General features: G+C 43.9%; 1 protein-coding gene across 1 annotated transcript in view; it reads left to right on the forward strand.

Moving 5' to 3' along the window:
* The first annotated feature begins 101 nt into the window (after positions 1-101).
* The window catches only part of LOC306830886 (LHFPL tetraspan subfamily member 6 protein), a 46,358-nt gene continuing 28,517 nt past the window's right edge, over positions 102-17,942 (forward strand). Inside the window, exons 1-2 of the mRNA XM_079354615.1 lie at positions 102-507; positions 1,616-2,132. Of these exons, the coding sequence (XP_079210741.1) occupies positions 1,748-2,132 (385 nt within the window). The 5' untranslated portion in view covers positions 102-507; positions 1,616-1,747. The remainder of the gene's footprint in view (positions 508-1,615; positions 2,133-17,942) is intronic.

A 17,942-nucleotide genomic window follows, 5' to 3' on the forward strand; every position in this document is an offset into this window, starting at 1 on the left:
TCCAAGAATATTATTTCCAGATGTAATTGTAGCAGTAACGAGGCGGTATTGAATGCATCATGAACATGTGGGGAATGATAGTAGCGGTGAGTCCAGCCTCTGGGTGGGGATTTGTGTGATTGATGGTCACCTCCCGAGAGTGTTTCATGGACTCGCCCCTTCCCCGCCCTCTCTCTCTCTCTCTCTCTCTCTCTCTCTCTGATCAGGAATGTGGGGAAGCTTACTGGAGTCCACTCAGTCAGCGGCGCACGTTACTGCCCCACGCAGGTCTAAATAAGTGATCTGTTCCTCGGTTAATATATTGATGAAGAGGAAGTGATTAGTGAACTAAGCCCTTTGATCACTTTTTTTTTTGGATTTACATTCATTGTCGAAGGCGTTTGGTTTCTCTTTTCCTCTTCGGCTGAAGTAAAGTTTGCGTCAGGACCAAGCGCAGCTGGAGTCCGCAGATGGAAACACGCTCCAAGTGTTCACTGAGCCCACCTTTTTCCGGAGGTCTCCCAACATGTAAGCTGTCTTCTTTCTTTTTTCCCCCCCAAACCTTGTTTTCATTACTCACATTCCGACAGTGAGAGCCCTGCGTTAACACAGTGTGAAGACCCCTCTAACAAAAGGAAAATCACTATAGGAGGCTGTTTTAAATTACACTTCCATAAACCATTGATTTTATGATACTTGATGAGTTTTTGATATGATTTCAAAGTCCCATGGATCATAAAACCATGGGCTGTGTTTTTTTGTATTGCTTTGATGTGTGAAGCCTTTAACCCTTTTGAGGTTAATAAGTTATTTGACATTATTCTGTTTGGTAGAAGCGTCCATCACTCTTCAAAATGAAAGTAATTCTACAGTAGCAATAGGTTAAGTATTGTACCAGCTCTTCAATGTCTTACATTTCCGGATGTAGGTTACTTATTGTTAACCTTGAGGTTTCCATTTTTCATTTCAAAGTTTAGGCTGTCAGTCAGGAAATCCATTTGGGTGAAGGGTTATCTTTTTTAAAAACATTTTTTTTTAAACAAAACATCTGCATCAAGTATTCCTGGTGGTTATTTTTTTAATGCAACAAAGGCATCCTTGTTGGACATACAACTTATGTTAGTCTTTCTTCTTACTTGTTCTCTTCTTAACCTTCCTGTAGTTGTTAAAGCCAACAACCTTTGATCAATCAGTATGATGAATATCAGCTTATCAAATTGAGTTAATAACTTATTTGCATGAGTATGATTAGAATCCATGCTGTTGTGTTTGACCATTATGTATGGAGCCAATCTTGGATGTTTTGAAATCCATTTGCAAGAACTATACACTTGTCCAGATATATCAATCTCCTTATTTCAGCATTTAGAGTATACATTTGTCAGTACTTGACAAAAAAAGAACGAGTTAGTAATAATAATTATTTGGTTTTTAACATATAGTATAACATATAACATAATATTTAAAAATGAACTGTATGTGATTTTTTGATGGAATCAGCTTTTATAATGACTCGGGAAATTGTTTCTGGTTTCAACTTCTTGAGCTGTTATTTATTTTATGCCCAAAGCCACCAGCTTGTTCCCACAGTTGATTTGTCTGTCAGTGCTCACACTGGATGTTTCTCTCCTGACAGGGACCCGGAGTCACTGAGGAGGTGAAGACTGCTGGTGTTAAATGCTCACTGCCAGGCGTCCTGCACACAGCGACTGCTCATAGAAGTGCTGTTAGTTCAGTGACTGTGTGAAGCGTTCACAGACTGTTTACCATGGCGTCCAGTCTGACATGTACGGGTGTTATCTGGGCCCTGCTGTCCCTGCTATGTGCTGCTGCCTCCTGTGTCGGCTTCTTCATGCCCTACTGGCTGCTGGGGACACAGATGGACAAGCCTGTGTCGTTTGGCACTTTTCGACGTTGTTCCTACCCTGTCAGAGATGAGGAGAGGCAGGCCACAGTGATGTTGGAGCAGTGTGGGCGCTACGCCTCCTTCTACGGCATCCCCAGTCTGGAATGGAGGATCTGCACCGTGGTGACAGGGGTCGGGTGTGGCCTCCTCCTGCTGGTGGCGCTCACAGCTCTCATGGGATGCTGCATCTCTGACCTAATCTCTCGCACAATCGGGCGTGTGGCGGGAGGCATCCAGTTTGTTGGAGGTGAGTTTATGTTTGCCTGATGTTAAGTTTTCATTTGCACCAGCAGTCAACTTCTAACCCATGAAGCGAGGTGCAAAGGCTATGATTACAGTCATACAATCATAGGGTGTCAAGTTTGGAACTGTCAGATCACACGTTTCTGATTTTATGTTGTTGTTTTTTTGCTTTAGAAGAAAGAAGCTTGCAAAGTTTTTAAGGACATTACACAAGACAGTTGCCCATTTACACCATTTTTTTTGCAGATACAGATGTTTTCAGAAAAGGAAAAAGGGATCCAAACGACATTTAGAATTGTTGCGAAATGCATTTCCAATCAGATTTGTATTAGTCGTGTTGCTGAAATCTGATTTCAAAAACTTTTGTCTCACTCACTACAATGACAAGGTGAAATGTAAAGTGGTGTAATTGTATTAGAGTAGCTAAGCCAAATTCTTCTCATCCATGGGCCTCATCTGTTGCTGAATTTGTTTGATGTAAAGGAGATACTTTGAACCTCTGCCTGACTGCCTCATTGTTTGATTGGTGGGATGATTGATCTCTATTATTCATTCTTCTGCTATTTAGAGCCAAGTCACCATTAAGGTGGTGCAATTGATTGGGATTTTATCATCACTAAATGAGCCTTGGCAATTGACTTTTGGCAATCGGCAATCAGTAAAAAACACTTTAAATGAAGTCAAGCTATGCTTACTCCCTCAGCATGTCAGGTCTTGGTATACTGTTCATGCTTTGGAGCCATTTTGATACAGTCAGATGAAGCTACAGCTAGCGATGAGCCCCCCCATGGATCAATTTGCGCCAATGTCTCGTGGCGAAAGAAACCTTTTGGATTTATTTTGGATTTATGAGGGGCTTATTGCAACCACAGACATGAAACACTGTGCATCATAACCAATATGCCCTCGTAATTATTTGTCTGTTTATCGCAGTTCATGTCGTTATTGCAGTACTGAACAATGTTATCACGCATTGCATGTTTTTTCCAGTATCGTGCAGGCCTCCTTACAATCAGCGTACACAGTCACGGAGCCCCCAAGTTATTACCACAGCAACTCACACATACATGTCGGTGATGTCTGGACATGCAGATCCAGCCTGATCACTCACATATGACAGTTTAATGTTATTTCTGTACACAGCCAGAAAGGAGTATTTATCTTCTCCATAATGTTGTTTGGAACTGTTTGGAACAAACACGTAATAAAGCATCACAGTGGTGAGGAAACAACTGGACACAGAAATAATGATGATCCGACATTTTCTCCTCTGGCCATCATCTCTCTGCCAGCAGACCTGCTGTTGGCCCGGAAAAGCTGTTGTTTCCGCAGATACTTGGCACAAGACATGAAAAGTCTCCCACTGTGATGTTGGTCATGTTATTTGCTAAAGGATGTTGGGTCTGTTTATAAGTGTTTATTTATCATGCAGTTTGGAAAGAAACACAATCTGCCTTTCCTGAGTGTGTCGGTCCGAAGGTGTGTGTGTGTGTGTGTGTGTGTGTGTGTGTGTGTGTGTGTGTGTGTGTGTTGTTCTGTGTGTAGTTTTTGGTCCCATTTAAAACAAAGTTGGATGAGTTCCAAATGTTGTGTCCAAGTGGAGACCATAGACTATATGGACAGCAGAACTGCTCACAGGTGGTGAAGCCAAAACACTTAGCGCTCCCGATGCTGACTGGTTGCAGCATAGGTCATAAAATCTGCCTCCTTCATGTTAACAGATTGGACATTGGTCAAACTATGAACTCTTATTCCACGTTGTGTACATTCTCAAACCCGGTTTTGTAATGATACGTTTTGGCTCCTTTTTTTGTGGGTGCAGAGCCACGTTGTCCAATATTTATAGTCTATTGTTGAAACACACAAAGCATTTTTGAAGAAAAAAAACTACTTTCACAACAACTTCCTGTATCACTCTTTCTCCTATGTGTAGAAAAGTTTTGGAGTCAAATCATGTCTTTTTGTTGTTGTTGTTTGATTCATGAAATGATAGAAAAAAGAGCGTCATATGGGTTACAAGCATTTTTCAAAAAAATCACAATGAATTTTTAGTGCTTTGAGTTTCATTCAGAATGCGCCCCATGGAGCTGCCGTTTCTCTTTTCAAAAGGTTCTGCCCACACTTCAGCTCTGTAAATAAAACACTCTTTGTTTGTTTGTTTGATTACAGTGAGTGGACGCAGCACCACACAACACCAGTTTGGTTTGTGTGCACGGTTTGCTTTGCACATGTGTTCTCCCGGGACTTGAGGTCTGAGGGAAGGCTTCCATTGAAGCTGCAAGTTTCTCTGCCCTAGTTTTAAGTAGCTGAAGCGCTCCAGCCCTCTCATTACCTCCAAAATGTTCTCTCACATACTGTGGCTCACCAGCCATGCTATTTACAATCCCCATCACTTCAGCTCGGCTTTAAAGAAGTGATGTGACAGTAAAGCAGGTTGCAGGCAGATTTGACAGAGCTGGCAGGTCTTTCAGAGGGATAAATCTGCAGAGGACCACCACATTGCACCATGTCCTACTTCTAAAAGGCTTAGCTACTTAGGAACATCAGTATTAATGATGTATTATATGGAGGATGATGAAGGTGAAGGCTGGCTAGTTTATTCAGAAATGTGCACTTTTATGTAAGGCGAGCTCCTTTAAAGCTCACAGCAACCCCACACATACAGAATTACAGCAAGCTTCTATTTTTGGTGAGAGGATTAAAAAATCCACGTCTGTCTTTTTAGTGATTTCTCTCCTTGGTGGAGTCACAAATCCAGACACGCAAGAGTTTATATGGAGCAAGAGCAAAAGGTAGGGTTCAATACATGGGGCGCTGCTCGGTTCTTTTTTATGAATGCTCGGGAGCCAAAAGGGCAGAAACGTCTCCGGAGGCGTAATTGGATGTGACACAATTGAAAAGCTCGGTGGGCTGCTCTCCGGTCACGTCACAGAGGGAGTGGAAACGTCGAGGGTAAGTTTAGAGAGAGGAGGAAAAACACCTGACGATTGAAGCATTCGGCATTCCCTTCTTATTGACTGAGAACCTCGCTGAGAAATAAAGACCCACGGGGAGAAAAAGGGGAATGTGTGCAGAAGCGATATGATCAAATCTCAGCGATTAGCAGGACCTGAGAGAGGGAGTAAATGAGGCGAGCAGTCAGCGAGGCTACGCATGCGAATCCAACAAAAGCTGCACGGTTCACCATCCGACGCTACACTGTCTTCTTCCTTTTGTGTGTCCTCTGCTCCTGTTGTCGGACACTAATGAAGAGTGTCTCGGAGAGGACGGGGGCCTCCAGGCTGACACAAGTGAAACATCCACTTTACATCACACTGTAATTTATCTCAATCCTATCAAATAGATTAAAGCTTTAAGGATTTATCCGAGTCTTATCTTATTAGCTGCAGCCAGACTAAAAGAATAACTAAACCTAACGTTGCATGTGTTCTTGTTTACCTCTTTTAATGCTGTTTTTCAGTCCAGAGCTGCTTAATTGGTAATAGCAGAGGCCCAGAGAGTCAGAGTGTGAGAATATGAGGCTGTTCTGGCTCATAAATCAAAGGCTTTAGAACTCTGTGCTGCTTACATTAAACCACTGCCTTCACTGTAGTTTTTGTTTTAGTTATGCAGCGGTGCAGACTCAGTACGTTTGTGGCACTGAGGGGAGGTTCAGACATTCAAAGATTCTTCACTTGGATTTGGTTGTTAGGGATTTTGCCGCAAGAGCCGAGCCTTGTCTTTTGGGTGCCCCAAGCAGAGCTGCACACAGCGGGAGGTAAGCTTTTAAACGTTTGTTTGCAACAGAAGGGATTTAAGACCTCTATTTACACTTCTTCTTGTATGGATTTCCCTTCAACACTTTGAAAGTCCTTTAATTTGTGTTTTTTTTTCAACTCCCTTTTTCACGAATTTGCTCTCTGCACATGTTTTTGTTTTGGCATTTTGCTGTTTGATTACTCTGTGATGGCTAAACAAGAATTTGAATGCCCCCCTGACTGTACCACCGATACCACAGCAGGAAGTGACCTCTGCCTCAGGAAGTTGCTGTCTAATTGCCTTTTTCATAATTTAACAGAAGCTATTTAGTTTTTGCATCTCGTCTGATGCTCCTGTTTTATGTATTTACTGTAAAGGGTGATGGTATGTCATTATTTTCTCTCTTTTGCTGCCTGGACATTTTTTGCAAGCTCTCAGTGATATTGATTATAATTGTAGACGATATGAACTTTGAGGAGCATTTAGGCTGCTGGCTGTACCTCTTGCCTTCCTCTTTGCAAACACCTGCAGAGGTCAGAGTCGCCTGTTTCTTTCAGCGATGGAGGTGTATTGATCCTCTAGCTCCAAAGGTTGCACTCCAAACATACTAATTGTAGATGAAAACTCCAGACGGACAGATAATAGACCATTTCTGAGAATGTTTTGCACACGAAGGCTGTTTAATGAGGCTTCTGGTGGAAGTAAGCCTCCATCTTTGCAACTTACAAGCACAAAATCTGCAGAACGGTTGGAGGATGTTTGTGTGAAAGAACATTTCATCAATGTCTCATAAACACGAAAGTATGCTATATGGAATAGAGCCTTGTATCCATTTGTCAAATTGGCTCCATTATGAGGGGCCTCTACCTTTAGATTCACGGTTGGGCTTTATTAACCAGAACTATAGATCCTGATTATTCCCTGACAACAATACCACGTTAACAATCGGATAAAACTGCTTTCATTCAAAAAAAACCAACAAGATTACAAATATGGATTTTCAGTAAAAATAACACCAGTAGTATCATTAGTAGAGGCGGTGAAGTAGAATTGTTCTCCAACCTGCCTCAAAAATATTGCCTTGACCTGCAGAGAATGTCAGCTGAATTGAAATCATTTTATCTCTTGATAAAAATGTCAAGACACATAGCTTCTCGGGGCTATCGAGGATATGGGCTGTTTTTTATTGAGATGGTGAACTGCTGTGTCCTTGAAGGCAAGACAAACGATATGATGCATGAAGGGCTGCTCTTGTCCTTTTTTTCAGGGAGCTTGTGTGGAACATAATGTAGGGTAAAAGCAGAGGACTTCATGTGGGCTGCTGCTGTTTCAGAGGAGGAGCGGACCCACGTGTCCCCATGGGACGGAAGAAAAGAAAAGAAAGGCGTGAAACAGCTCAACGCAGCATATTTCTCTTCCATAAGGGACGGTTGTGGCCAGTCAGATATCTATAGAGGCTAATTTTGTCTGACTTTCTTTGGAGTACAAAGACTCTCAGACATATTTAAGCCATCACTATGGAATTGGCTAAAGTCATGTATTATTGATTGGAGACTTTTACTTTCTTTTACATTAAATATCACCCCTGTGTTCGGAGAGTCTTTTGATGAAATGAGATCAGAAGTTGTGGGGTTTTTCCAAATGCTGTCTGATGCCCTCATGTTAGGTCCTCAGAGAGAGATGACAAACTTGTCAATTATTTGACATGTGAGCCCTTTGGAATAGATGCAACGCTCTCCGTTTTATTCCCTTCATGTGGAATGCAAGTAATGACTTTAAAGATAGTAAAAGTGGAAACAGAATTTTTTTTAAAAAATGGTAAGTGACATTAAACCATACAGGGCTGGTTTGTTAGAATAAAAGACATGTTTGTGGGGGGGAAACAGTGTGACACACTGGGTACAGTCCTCGCTTTGTGCAGGCTTGTTGGCCGCGCTGGTTGAACACTTTCCACGCCAGCTTCTGCTGAAGCTGCAGTTGATCTGAGCACCCCAAATAATTGGCAGTGTTGCCTTCTGGGAAAACTTCTCTATTTAGTGTTTGCGGCTGATTGGCTGTGTTTACACCTCTGCGACAGTGCCTCACTTGCCCACACTGGTGTCGAGTGTCAGTAAATGAACAATATCAAGCTGCAGAGAAGACATGAAATACCGTCACGTCTGGGTCTCATTTCAGCAAAGTTTGATTCACTTTTGCATGCATCACTCTATTGAGTGGCTGTATTCACTCTGAGGGGACCTGTAACAAAATAACATGTTAGAGAGTATCCTGGTCATGCATTGAGGCCATTAAATTGACCACACCTCTCTGCGCCACCTCTGCAGCTTAGAGTGTATGTCAAGGGCATGACCAGGAGCAATGAATTTAAAGACATGTAAATAAATTACAGATGGGCTGCCATTGTGGCTTCCATACTGCCGCCAAGGGCTATTTGGCAGCAGAGTGTGTTGTCCTGTTTGAGAGCCATACCAGCACAGCCAGGAGCTTTGTCCTTGTGTCGGCTTTGTGAGTCCCTGCCAGCTGGATCCCGCCCAGTCCCAGAATGTGTGCTTCCACTCCCCTCTCAGCACCAGCACTTGTTTTCAAGAGGTACAACAAAACCAAAAAAATTGCCTCCATATTGAGGACGACTCTGGGATGAAGAGCTCATTTTTGTTCAGGGGAATATTCTGTCTGTGTTATATTGTCTCTTGGCAGCATTTGTTTAAAATGGTGTCAAATCACGAGACATTTCCGAGGTGATGGGTAAATACTCCCTGACGTCCCCCCTGTTCTCCTTTACTTCCAAAAACCAATCTGCATTCCTTCATCATCACACGCCTGCCAGTTTGCTGCGACGATGATGGACTACGCTGTCTCATCTGTCATGTAGCCATTGCATAGAGCTAACAAGATAGCAGCAGCAGGTATGTCTGAGAGGAGGAAGACATGCATTTTAAATATGGACCAGACTCTGTGTAATGGTTTTGAAACGCTCGCTTGCTCTTCGTCGCTTACGTTTCCGGCCACTGATGGTTATAAAGTGGACGTCTCTTCCCCTGGGTTGATTGATCACCTGACATGCAGAGCACTCTTGCAACACTGTGATTTGTGCTCATTCAACCAGACCGCTATTTTTGCTCAACATACAGTTCCCTCAAAAGCCCCCCAACTTCACCACAAGGGTGTTTGCAGCCAGGAAGCAGTGAATTGTAGCCGGTGCACCATGGGCACTTTATTTTCATCATGGTTCTGGTCTATCTCTCCCCTTCACCCTTCACTCTCTCTAAGGATGAACTCGCATGTGCCCCTTTCCAACCTCTCTGGTGACTGGGGTTTTATTTCCAGTGCTCTCATTCTTTAACTCGGCATTTCAGGCTCGTTTCACCTTTCCTCTATTTCTGCTTTCTGTCCACCCCTCTGTGTCCTTCCTCTCTCCTTCTCCAGCTCCTTCGCTCTCACTCTTCTCCTCCACCTTATTGCTGTCTGCAGGCAGAAAAGAAAGAAAGAAAAAAGAAAAAAAGATTGGGCTGATACTCAGTGACCCGAGGAGTGGACCTGGGCTCAGCCAGAAAGAGAGAACGGATGAAAGAAAAAGAGTGAGACAGAAACAGAGAGAAACAGGGCGGAAAGCCCGGCATCAACAGGGATTTAGTTTTGTCAAACAGGAAGTCTGGGGAACCAAAGGACAGACAGAAGGGTTATTTCAGTCTGTTCCTCTGTTAAGTCATTGTTTTCACTGCCATGGAAGCAGACGTGCGGCATTTTGGTTTGTTTTTGTCACTCAAACAAAACTGTTCCAGAAAACACGTCTGCTGTGTCTGGCATTAATGTGGCATTAAAAATCCCTCACCGTCTGATCTTTGTACAACATTTGTTGAGACAGTTTTTAAACTTGTTTGTGCTGATTAACAATTTGGACATACGGTAATTTACCAAGAAAAATGTCAGAAAAGGTGCAAGCTCCAGCTTCTGGAAAATGAGGAAATACTTTTAGTTTGGCACTTTTTAGACACAGAAAAAAAGTCAATAAACCTTTTGTTCATTTTGCTTTTATGTTTTTGTTAGTTTTCAAACCATTTTCTGACATGTTATTGACTGACAAATCAATGAATCAGCAGGACTAATTGGGCTGTGTGGTCATGTTTGCAGCTCTGTAAGGCTCAGCAACTTCTATGCTTTGAGCCAAATGCTAACTTCAGCATCTTTTTTTTTTTTTTTGTAGCTCTAAACACAAAGTAAAGCTGGGGGCTGATGGGAATGTCATCAGTTTTCAGGTGAGGTCGTAGGTCAAGGCAAATGGACAAATTAAAACATTGGCCTGATAATGATGGCACGACACAATGAAGCATGAGTTTACCCAAATGATTCATTCTCAGTAAAACATGTCTGAATCAAGATTAATTACCATCCTTTGAAGAGCCGCGGAAAGATTTACGTGGAACCACACTTACGGACCGACTGACCCTCCTCGATTAAAAATCTAACTGACATTTTCATTAATAATTAAATTCATTGTCAGCTGTAGTGTTACGACTCTGGAGCCTAATTAATGAAACAAGTTTCCTGCAATGATTAACCAGACTGTTCTCCTCTGCTTTAACAGAAAAGGGGAAGCAGACAAGCAATTGTTAATACCTATCACGTATTCGCCGGTGACACCTAAAGCAGAGAATATGTTTGAAGGGGTGAATCACAGCGCAGACAGATGCTTAACAGATGGTGGAGGCTCTGCGTCTCTGTATCACCGCTGACACACATTGTGGAGGGCATGTTGGGTGTCAATGCCCCTTCCTGTGTTTACAGTGAGCAATGCTTTAGTCACAGGTAGGACATAAGAATAACCCCCCCCTCTCATGCCGTTTGAGCCGCTTGAGTCCTCCACGGCAGATAAATCCTTTCTTCACGAACATAGAACAAAGGGGGGGAAACACCGTATTTCCAAACTTTAGTATGTTATGTCTAATTAGCGATGAAGAAGATGGAAAGCCCCCATTTGACCAGTGAGATATCTCTGAGGGAGTCGGAGGCCATGACTCGGCTGAATAAATGAATAAGTATGGATCGGATGCATTGGGTCTGAGCCCTGTGGGATGAAGTAGTTCTCTCAGTATTCAGACCCTGTTTTACAGCCTCAGCGGCACGGGGCTTTTAACACTACAGTTAATTATACCCTGTTCTTCCTAGTGAGGGAGAATGTGGGGTCAATAGTCTCCTGTGCCGCCTTCTTTTGGGTCAAATAGCAGGCCAGCGAGGAAGTAGAATATGTCTGGATGTATGGAGACGGATCTGCAAATAAAACAGCAGCATAGAATAGCCTGGAGAGGAGTTTATTTTTGGCAAAGGAATCCACAGTAATTGCTTGTCCGTGGTTTCTTAAGCCTCAAACCGAACATGCATTATATTGTAAACGTCCATATTCATAAGAGGCGGTGGACACACCCACTGAAGCGTTAGTCATTTTGCTTCTTTTGTCCCCTTTGACCGGAGAATGTCTCATTTAATTTGACTCGACGTGTCTGAGTGTCTCCTGCATCTCAACCCTGAAGGGCCAGGAATAGCTTCAAGAGCTGTGCGAAGGCCTCGAGCGCTCTTATAGAAGGTAATGTGTGGAAAAGAGCCGCCTCTGTCGGCGGGAGAATTAGATCAGGGTCAGCGTGAAGCTGAGGGAAGCATTGTCCCCTCAGTGGGTCACACACACACACACACACTCATGGGGACAGGTGAAGGTGGTGTAAAAGGCAGCTGAAGATCAGATCAGAGGACAAAGGTCGCCTGTGCACATGCAATTGTCAGTCACGAGTGTCCCGCAGTCTGTTAACCACTTTGTGAAACTCATCACGTTTACATGCACAGTTAAGTCGGGCTAGCTATAACTAGATTAGCCCATTTAATTGGACTCCTGTCCATTGCCCAGTACACAAGCTCCGAGGGGGGTTGATTTATAGCTCCGCTACACGGCCCATGTTCCCCCCCTTTTCAGCTAGTTACGAGTTGTACCTTCGTCTTGATTCCTCTACACATTTATGCTGTTTGACTTTCGAGTCGAGGCTCGGAGCAAGAACTGCGGAGCGTGCACAAGCTTCTCGGCCAATTTCTCGGCCAGTTTTCGACTGATTAAGGTCTAAACATGCCATTAAATTGACTCCCAATCGCAACTACGAGAAATTCAACTTCTTGTGGTTTCAGTTGGACTAGCATGTTTACATGTGTTTTAAAAGTCCAGCTTTAGCTGGTCCAACACAATAAATCAACTTTTTTTTTTTTTTTTCAAGTGAATGTACTGACTAATGCATGAGTGGAAGGGACATGTGCGTTTGTAAAGTGTGCTTTGTTCCCTCTTGTGTCTCTGAGTGTGTTTTTGTGCGAGAGCCTGTCGTGTCGTCTGCATGCAGCTTACTGTGTTAATGTCTCGTGTGCCGACTGAGGCCAGCGCCAGTCTTTTCTGTCTGCCTTAAGTAATGCTGGGAATTTAGGGTAAATATATTCCAGACCCCACCTCCCCACCTCCATTCCTAACTTCCCCATCCTCAGCTCTACTACAGGTTTAATGTGAGCAGCTTGTACTCACTGTGCCTGCATGTGTCACACAAGAAAAAGTGATTGAATTCAATACATTTTCAGCTTTCCTTTTGTTGTCTTTCAAGCAGCCTGGTAAAATCTATATTTAGCTTGTGATTGTGCATGCTAACAGAGTCACAGATTTTTCCCTTATGTGCTCAGCTTATATAAATTAGAGGTGGCAAGACCCTCAAGAGAGCGAGTGTTTGTTTGTTTACTGATCAATACAAATACGACATCATCTGAAGGAGAGGAGTGTGCATTGTGGGGTTGTTTTTTTTGAAGCCTTGCAGAAACACAGCTTCAAAGGCACCTTGGTGTAGTAATATGCAAACTGTCACTCCCGTCATTACCATGAAATGACAACCCTGTAATTGTGTCGCATGAAATTATGTCTCAGGGAAGAAAAAGTGTTCGTTCTTCAGTTTTCATGCGGCTGACGAAAGCTGAGCAAAAATCTCCACGCCGAGGACCCACGTCTGTGCTGGGGAAAGGTTTAGTGTTTGGAGGGAAGGCGACGCAGTGTGACTCTGGCTGTGCTTTGCTTCCCAGACTCTCATTCCAGCTGGTCGGCAGCAGTTGGGTGGGCTCTCCCATTATAAGATCTTGTTTCCACAGCGGCGGGGGGGGGGGGGGGTGCAGACCCAAAGGAGAGGGAGGGAGGGTCAACATTTGTAGAAGTCTCCAGAGTCCTGCAGTGGCCAATGCTTAAAGTAAACAAATGAAGCAAGAAGTTTTCCTGAGTTTCAAGAAACATCTTCTCCACCGGTTTGCAGATAATCAGTTCAGTTGCCACTGAAGTCTATTTTTACCGTCTGGGAGCAGATTGTAGTCAAGCCTCAACAGTCAAACAGCACCTTGGCGACTGGCCTTCCTGTGAACCTTGTTGAGATGGAAAACCTGCAGCAACAGCAACACAACACAACACAACTAGAGAGAGGTGAGAACTCATATAAGGCTTATACTCTGACACAGTTTGTGAGAAAATAAAATGGGCTGCTCAGTCAGTCACTATAAGACAAAGCTGCCGGATGTATTTTGAGCCACTCTTTCCAAAGAATCAGCCCCGTGGAAACATAACACAAGGTCCCAGGAATGCACAAAGTGGGCTTCAGCTCAGGCACACAGCTGGATGAGGCTATAAACAGGACAGAAGACGAGCGCTACCCATATTTGTGTGTGTTTATGAAGATCTGCAGGAGCTGATGGCCATATATAGGATTGTTGAGAAGAACCAGCCTGAAGGAAGAGCTTTACAGAGCTGAAAATAGAGTCTAAATCAGAGCAAGTTGTGTCAGATGCAATTAAAGAGAAACTGGATCATAGGTGGGGGATACTGACATCAGCTGGGATATCTTACCTCTCAAGAGCGGAGAATATCAGCAAGACAGTCTGACCTCCACACCGCTCCGCCTCTTCCTCTGTAGCTCGAATGCACTTTATAACCGGGTTCTCTGTGCTGTTTCACTCGCTCAGCTCATGTGCATGTCCTTTAGGCTGGAACAGAAAGACAATTTCACACAAAAAAAGCAGAAATTAAAAGTGAAAGCTGAGAGTTTTGCTCTTTTCCAAAGGGAGCCCAGGAACAAAGGTTCTCTTTGATGATCCAGCACAGTGACTTTGCTCTCTGTACTTATTCTGGGTCTGGATCAGCCTGAGCCCCCTGGTGTTGTTCTCCCAGGCCTGACACGCCAAATGCAACCAGTTTTTTGGCCCCTTGTCTCCCTGGGGGTTCCCATGGCAACGTCAACCTGGCTGTAGTTACAGTTCCACCAGATTGTTGCAGGAAGTTGTTTTTTTTTCTGGGAGTGATTCAGAGTCACACTGTGACTGAACTCTGGCTCGTTAATCTCATATTTGTGCTGTTGCTGGAGCTGATGTCTCTTGCAGGAGAGATGCAGTGGATGAATGGAAATGATTAAAAATGACTTATTCTCGGGCTCCCATCGAAATGAAAACACTCATCGTGAGCGTAAGGCTCAACGATGATGCAAACACTGACCACTATCATTTCTCTGCCTCGTGTTGTTTTGGTTTGACGCAAAAAGAACAAAGTCACCTCAACCCATGCAAAAGGGAAAATGCATCATTAAAAGGGCACATTTGAAGGAGACAAGAAGCTTTTGAGCAGGCCCAACTAAAGACGTCACCTGTTAAGGTGAAGCATCATGGAGGCTTTCTAATTACAGAGTGATTAGAAGTGGAGTCAAACCCCTGGGGTTGAAGCGTATTGCTCTGCTGCCGGTGGTATCACTCACATCTACTTATCTGGTGCAGCGGCAGCTAAGACTTGATTATTAGTGAATGTGTTGCTATCATGACTGTCCTGATTGTGTGACTTGAACGCTGCTCCTTTGTTGGCATTCCCCTCTGGGCGCCTGTCTCTCCTTCCTCCTGTCTCTCTGACCGGGCACAGAAACGCAGGCGAACTAAAGATGTGACTTTCATTCGGAAAATACTCAGTAAAGCTTTTCACATTCAATCGTTTTCACAAGGCATGCTCTTGATGTGATTAGATCTTGGGGAAATTACACAAATAAAAAGGAGATTCAGCTGATTGCTTGTCAAAACATCATGGTTTCAGTGGCTGGCTGAACTGTTCTGACAAAGTGGCGGCTGGTTAGAAGTCGATGTTATTTTTTCCTAACGTTGCTGGATCTCCGCGAGAGCTGCAGGATCAGGAAGTGAAGTCCTTCAAAGCTGTTCTGCTCAACGTGTTTCTGCCGGACCGTGATGTGCTTCGCCATCTGACGTTTGAAGATAACCACAGTGTAAGTGGCCGGTCGGAGTGGGCTGTCTTTTTTCTTTTTTTCTTTTTTCCTTCAAACACAGAGCACTCAGGCTCACTCATGATGGATGCAGAACGACTCGTCATGTGCAAAGAGGGAGATAATGGGAGCCGAGGAGTCACAGGCACTCCAGCTGATAACTCCGTGCAGGCTGTCAATCAAACAGCAGAGTGGACAAGGCGTAGGTTGTACTGTTTTGATTGCCTGTCTGATGTCGGATTTTTGCTTTCATGTTACTCGGACGTCTTTCTCTCACAGTCACTCTGCTGATACTCAATATTGTTTCCCCGCCTCTGTAAATGCATCAGCTCTCTGCTGTGAGGTTCAGAGGTTACTATTAAAGAGGTGGGTGAGCCTGACATCCGTCATTCAGTAGTTATGCTGCACTTCAGCCATGAACAGCAGTGACATTGAGGTGAGTCTGTGAGCCATCCGGTTACTCTGAGTCGGGCTGCATGCACAAAATGTCAATAAAAGCAGAGACAGCTGTGTGTTGCACAGGGACCCTGCAATATCCTGCTGCGTTCTGACCACTAAATGTCCATTATTATCATCTCAGCATCTTCCCTTCTAGCCTCCTCTGTGTCTGCAGCTCTGAGATCATTTAGATTCCACTTCCCCAGGCAAGGCAGTTGAAGATGAGTTATCCATTACTTTGCCTGTCAAAAAAGGCAGAGAAACAGCTGAAAAGCATGTGGAGTCACTGGGTGTTGAGCTGAGCTGGAAATGTCCTCGAGGACAAGAGCAGGGTTTTTATTATGTATCTTGGCCGGTGCACACCGAACGATGAAGCCAACTTTTGGATCACACTGAAAAGATAGAGCTGGACGTCGTCGTAAAAATCGTACGGCCACTCTGCAGTCAGTATTGCATGGAGAAACTGTTATTTATCCATCCATTTATTCTCTATACTGCATGCCCCGTGATCAGTCTTTAATGGAGCTCAACCAGCGTGCCTGTTAAATGTAGCTGCAGAAAAAAAAAAAGCTCTTGATCTGATATTTATTGGCCAGGAACCAAAATCCGATGTATCATGTATGTGTTTCAATAACAGAAGAGTTTGTAGAATCTATGTGCATGAATTCAATATACACGTCACGTTGTAAGTTGTTATTTCGATGATAAGATGTAATTATCTAAACAGACCTGAAGAAGTCGATTTTTAAAACGGCGAACAGTGTTTGTCGGAGGAGCTTCCCTACAAACTTCTTCCAGACGTAAATCTCCTTAATATTCGTCTTAATATGCGACAATAAGCCAATCTATTAAAAGATATGTGGTTTGTCACATGGAAGCCTGGAGAAATCTGCCAATGTTTTATTTAAAAGGAGTTAATTCCCAAGAGTTCGCAGCCTGCATGCGCTGCTACAAATCTCTGTCTCTTCGCTTCTTTTTCGAGTTCCGCGTCCAAAGCAAAAGCTCCTACTAAAGAAACATGGCAAATATATGGTTTCTGGTCAATCCACAGCTTTGTTCTCCATTCTCTGGAGACACTTCCAGTGAAAGACTTGAAAGGAGCTGAGCACTTTTTCTTGAGCAGTTGTCGGCCAGCTACTGGCAGCTGACGTGTGGAGATTTCCCTGGCGGCATGCATTCAGTTTGAAAAGACGCTCTTACACTACACATAAGCCACTCAAAACGTAGCACAAAAAAAAAAAAAAGGAGTGGTGTTTTACAATTGCTTTCAGCGTAGTCACTGTGAACTACTTCTCACTGGTGGAAGGCGTGAGAGCTAGCAGCTAGTCGAGGCAGCCCGGAGAAAGAAATCTGTGCAGTTTGATAAGAGAAGCAGATACATGAATGGGGTTAAGCAGCTCAGTCGTGGTTCGAGCAAACTTCTTTAGCAAAGAATTTTTGATTTCCTTTAAAGAAAAGAAAAAAAAAAGGGTTTCCTCTCTGAAGCGCAGCAGATGGTCCCCTGGGTTTTTGCAAACATCCTCTTTCTTGGAACGCCACAGAACAAAACAGCAATTCAAAGCCGGCTTGTTCGGAAGTTAAAACAAGATTTTAAAGGCTGTTTTGTCACAGAGCCAAACAAGTGTTTGAGCAGTCATTTTGTACTTCTTGCTGCTTATTGACGGGCTCTCAGCAGGTTGTTGCTGAGTGTGGAAGACACCTGCCCTGAGCCACAGCGGGCTGTAATCACGATCAAAGCTCAGCTCCATCAACTGGGAGTCCAGGAGTGTCCTTGCTCGAAACTTTGTTGTTGCGATCGTGCTCTGTTCCCCCTCGGCGAGCCCTGTAGGCAGCTACACAAGCCGAGGGGGAATCTCAGGGACAGTGCAGGGAGGAGAATCTGACACAGGGTGTCTACAGGACTCATTGATCTGTGAAAAGAGATCAAATGATCACCATGAGACATGAGAATTTGTCACAGAGAGCTACTTCCTGCTGCTTCCCAGCGTTCTTTGGATGTTTTATTCTCTGACTTTTCTTTACGAATCTTCACAGAGAGCAATTTATTGTCCTCGTCCGACATCCAGCCATTGACCTTCTGCTTTTATCTCCTGTCTTAAAATCCCGCCGGATGATTGATCCCGCACACACCACACGTCGAGCAATTAAAGAACCCTCCTTTTCACCTCGCCTAAACATATCATCTGCTAACATCCGGCTTTATCTCACCGCTTTGTGATAATTACCCCCTTGTTAGACCTTGAGCTTGAGAAGTAACACCCAACCAAGGGCAGCGTGCCGCGCGCAGAGGCAGACTGTGATTCATTGGCATGTATATTGCTGGCTGTATA

This window comes from Symphodus melops (genome assembly GCF_947650265.1).
Source record: "Symphodus melops genome assembly, chromosome: 10".
Lineage (NCBI taxonomy): Eukaryota > Metazoa > Chordata > Actinopteri > Labriformes > Labridae > Symphodus > Symphodus melops.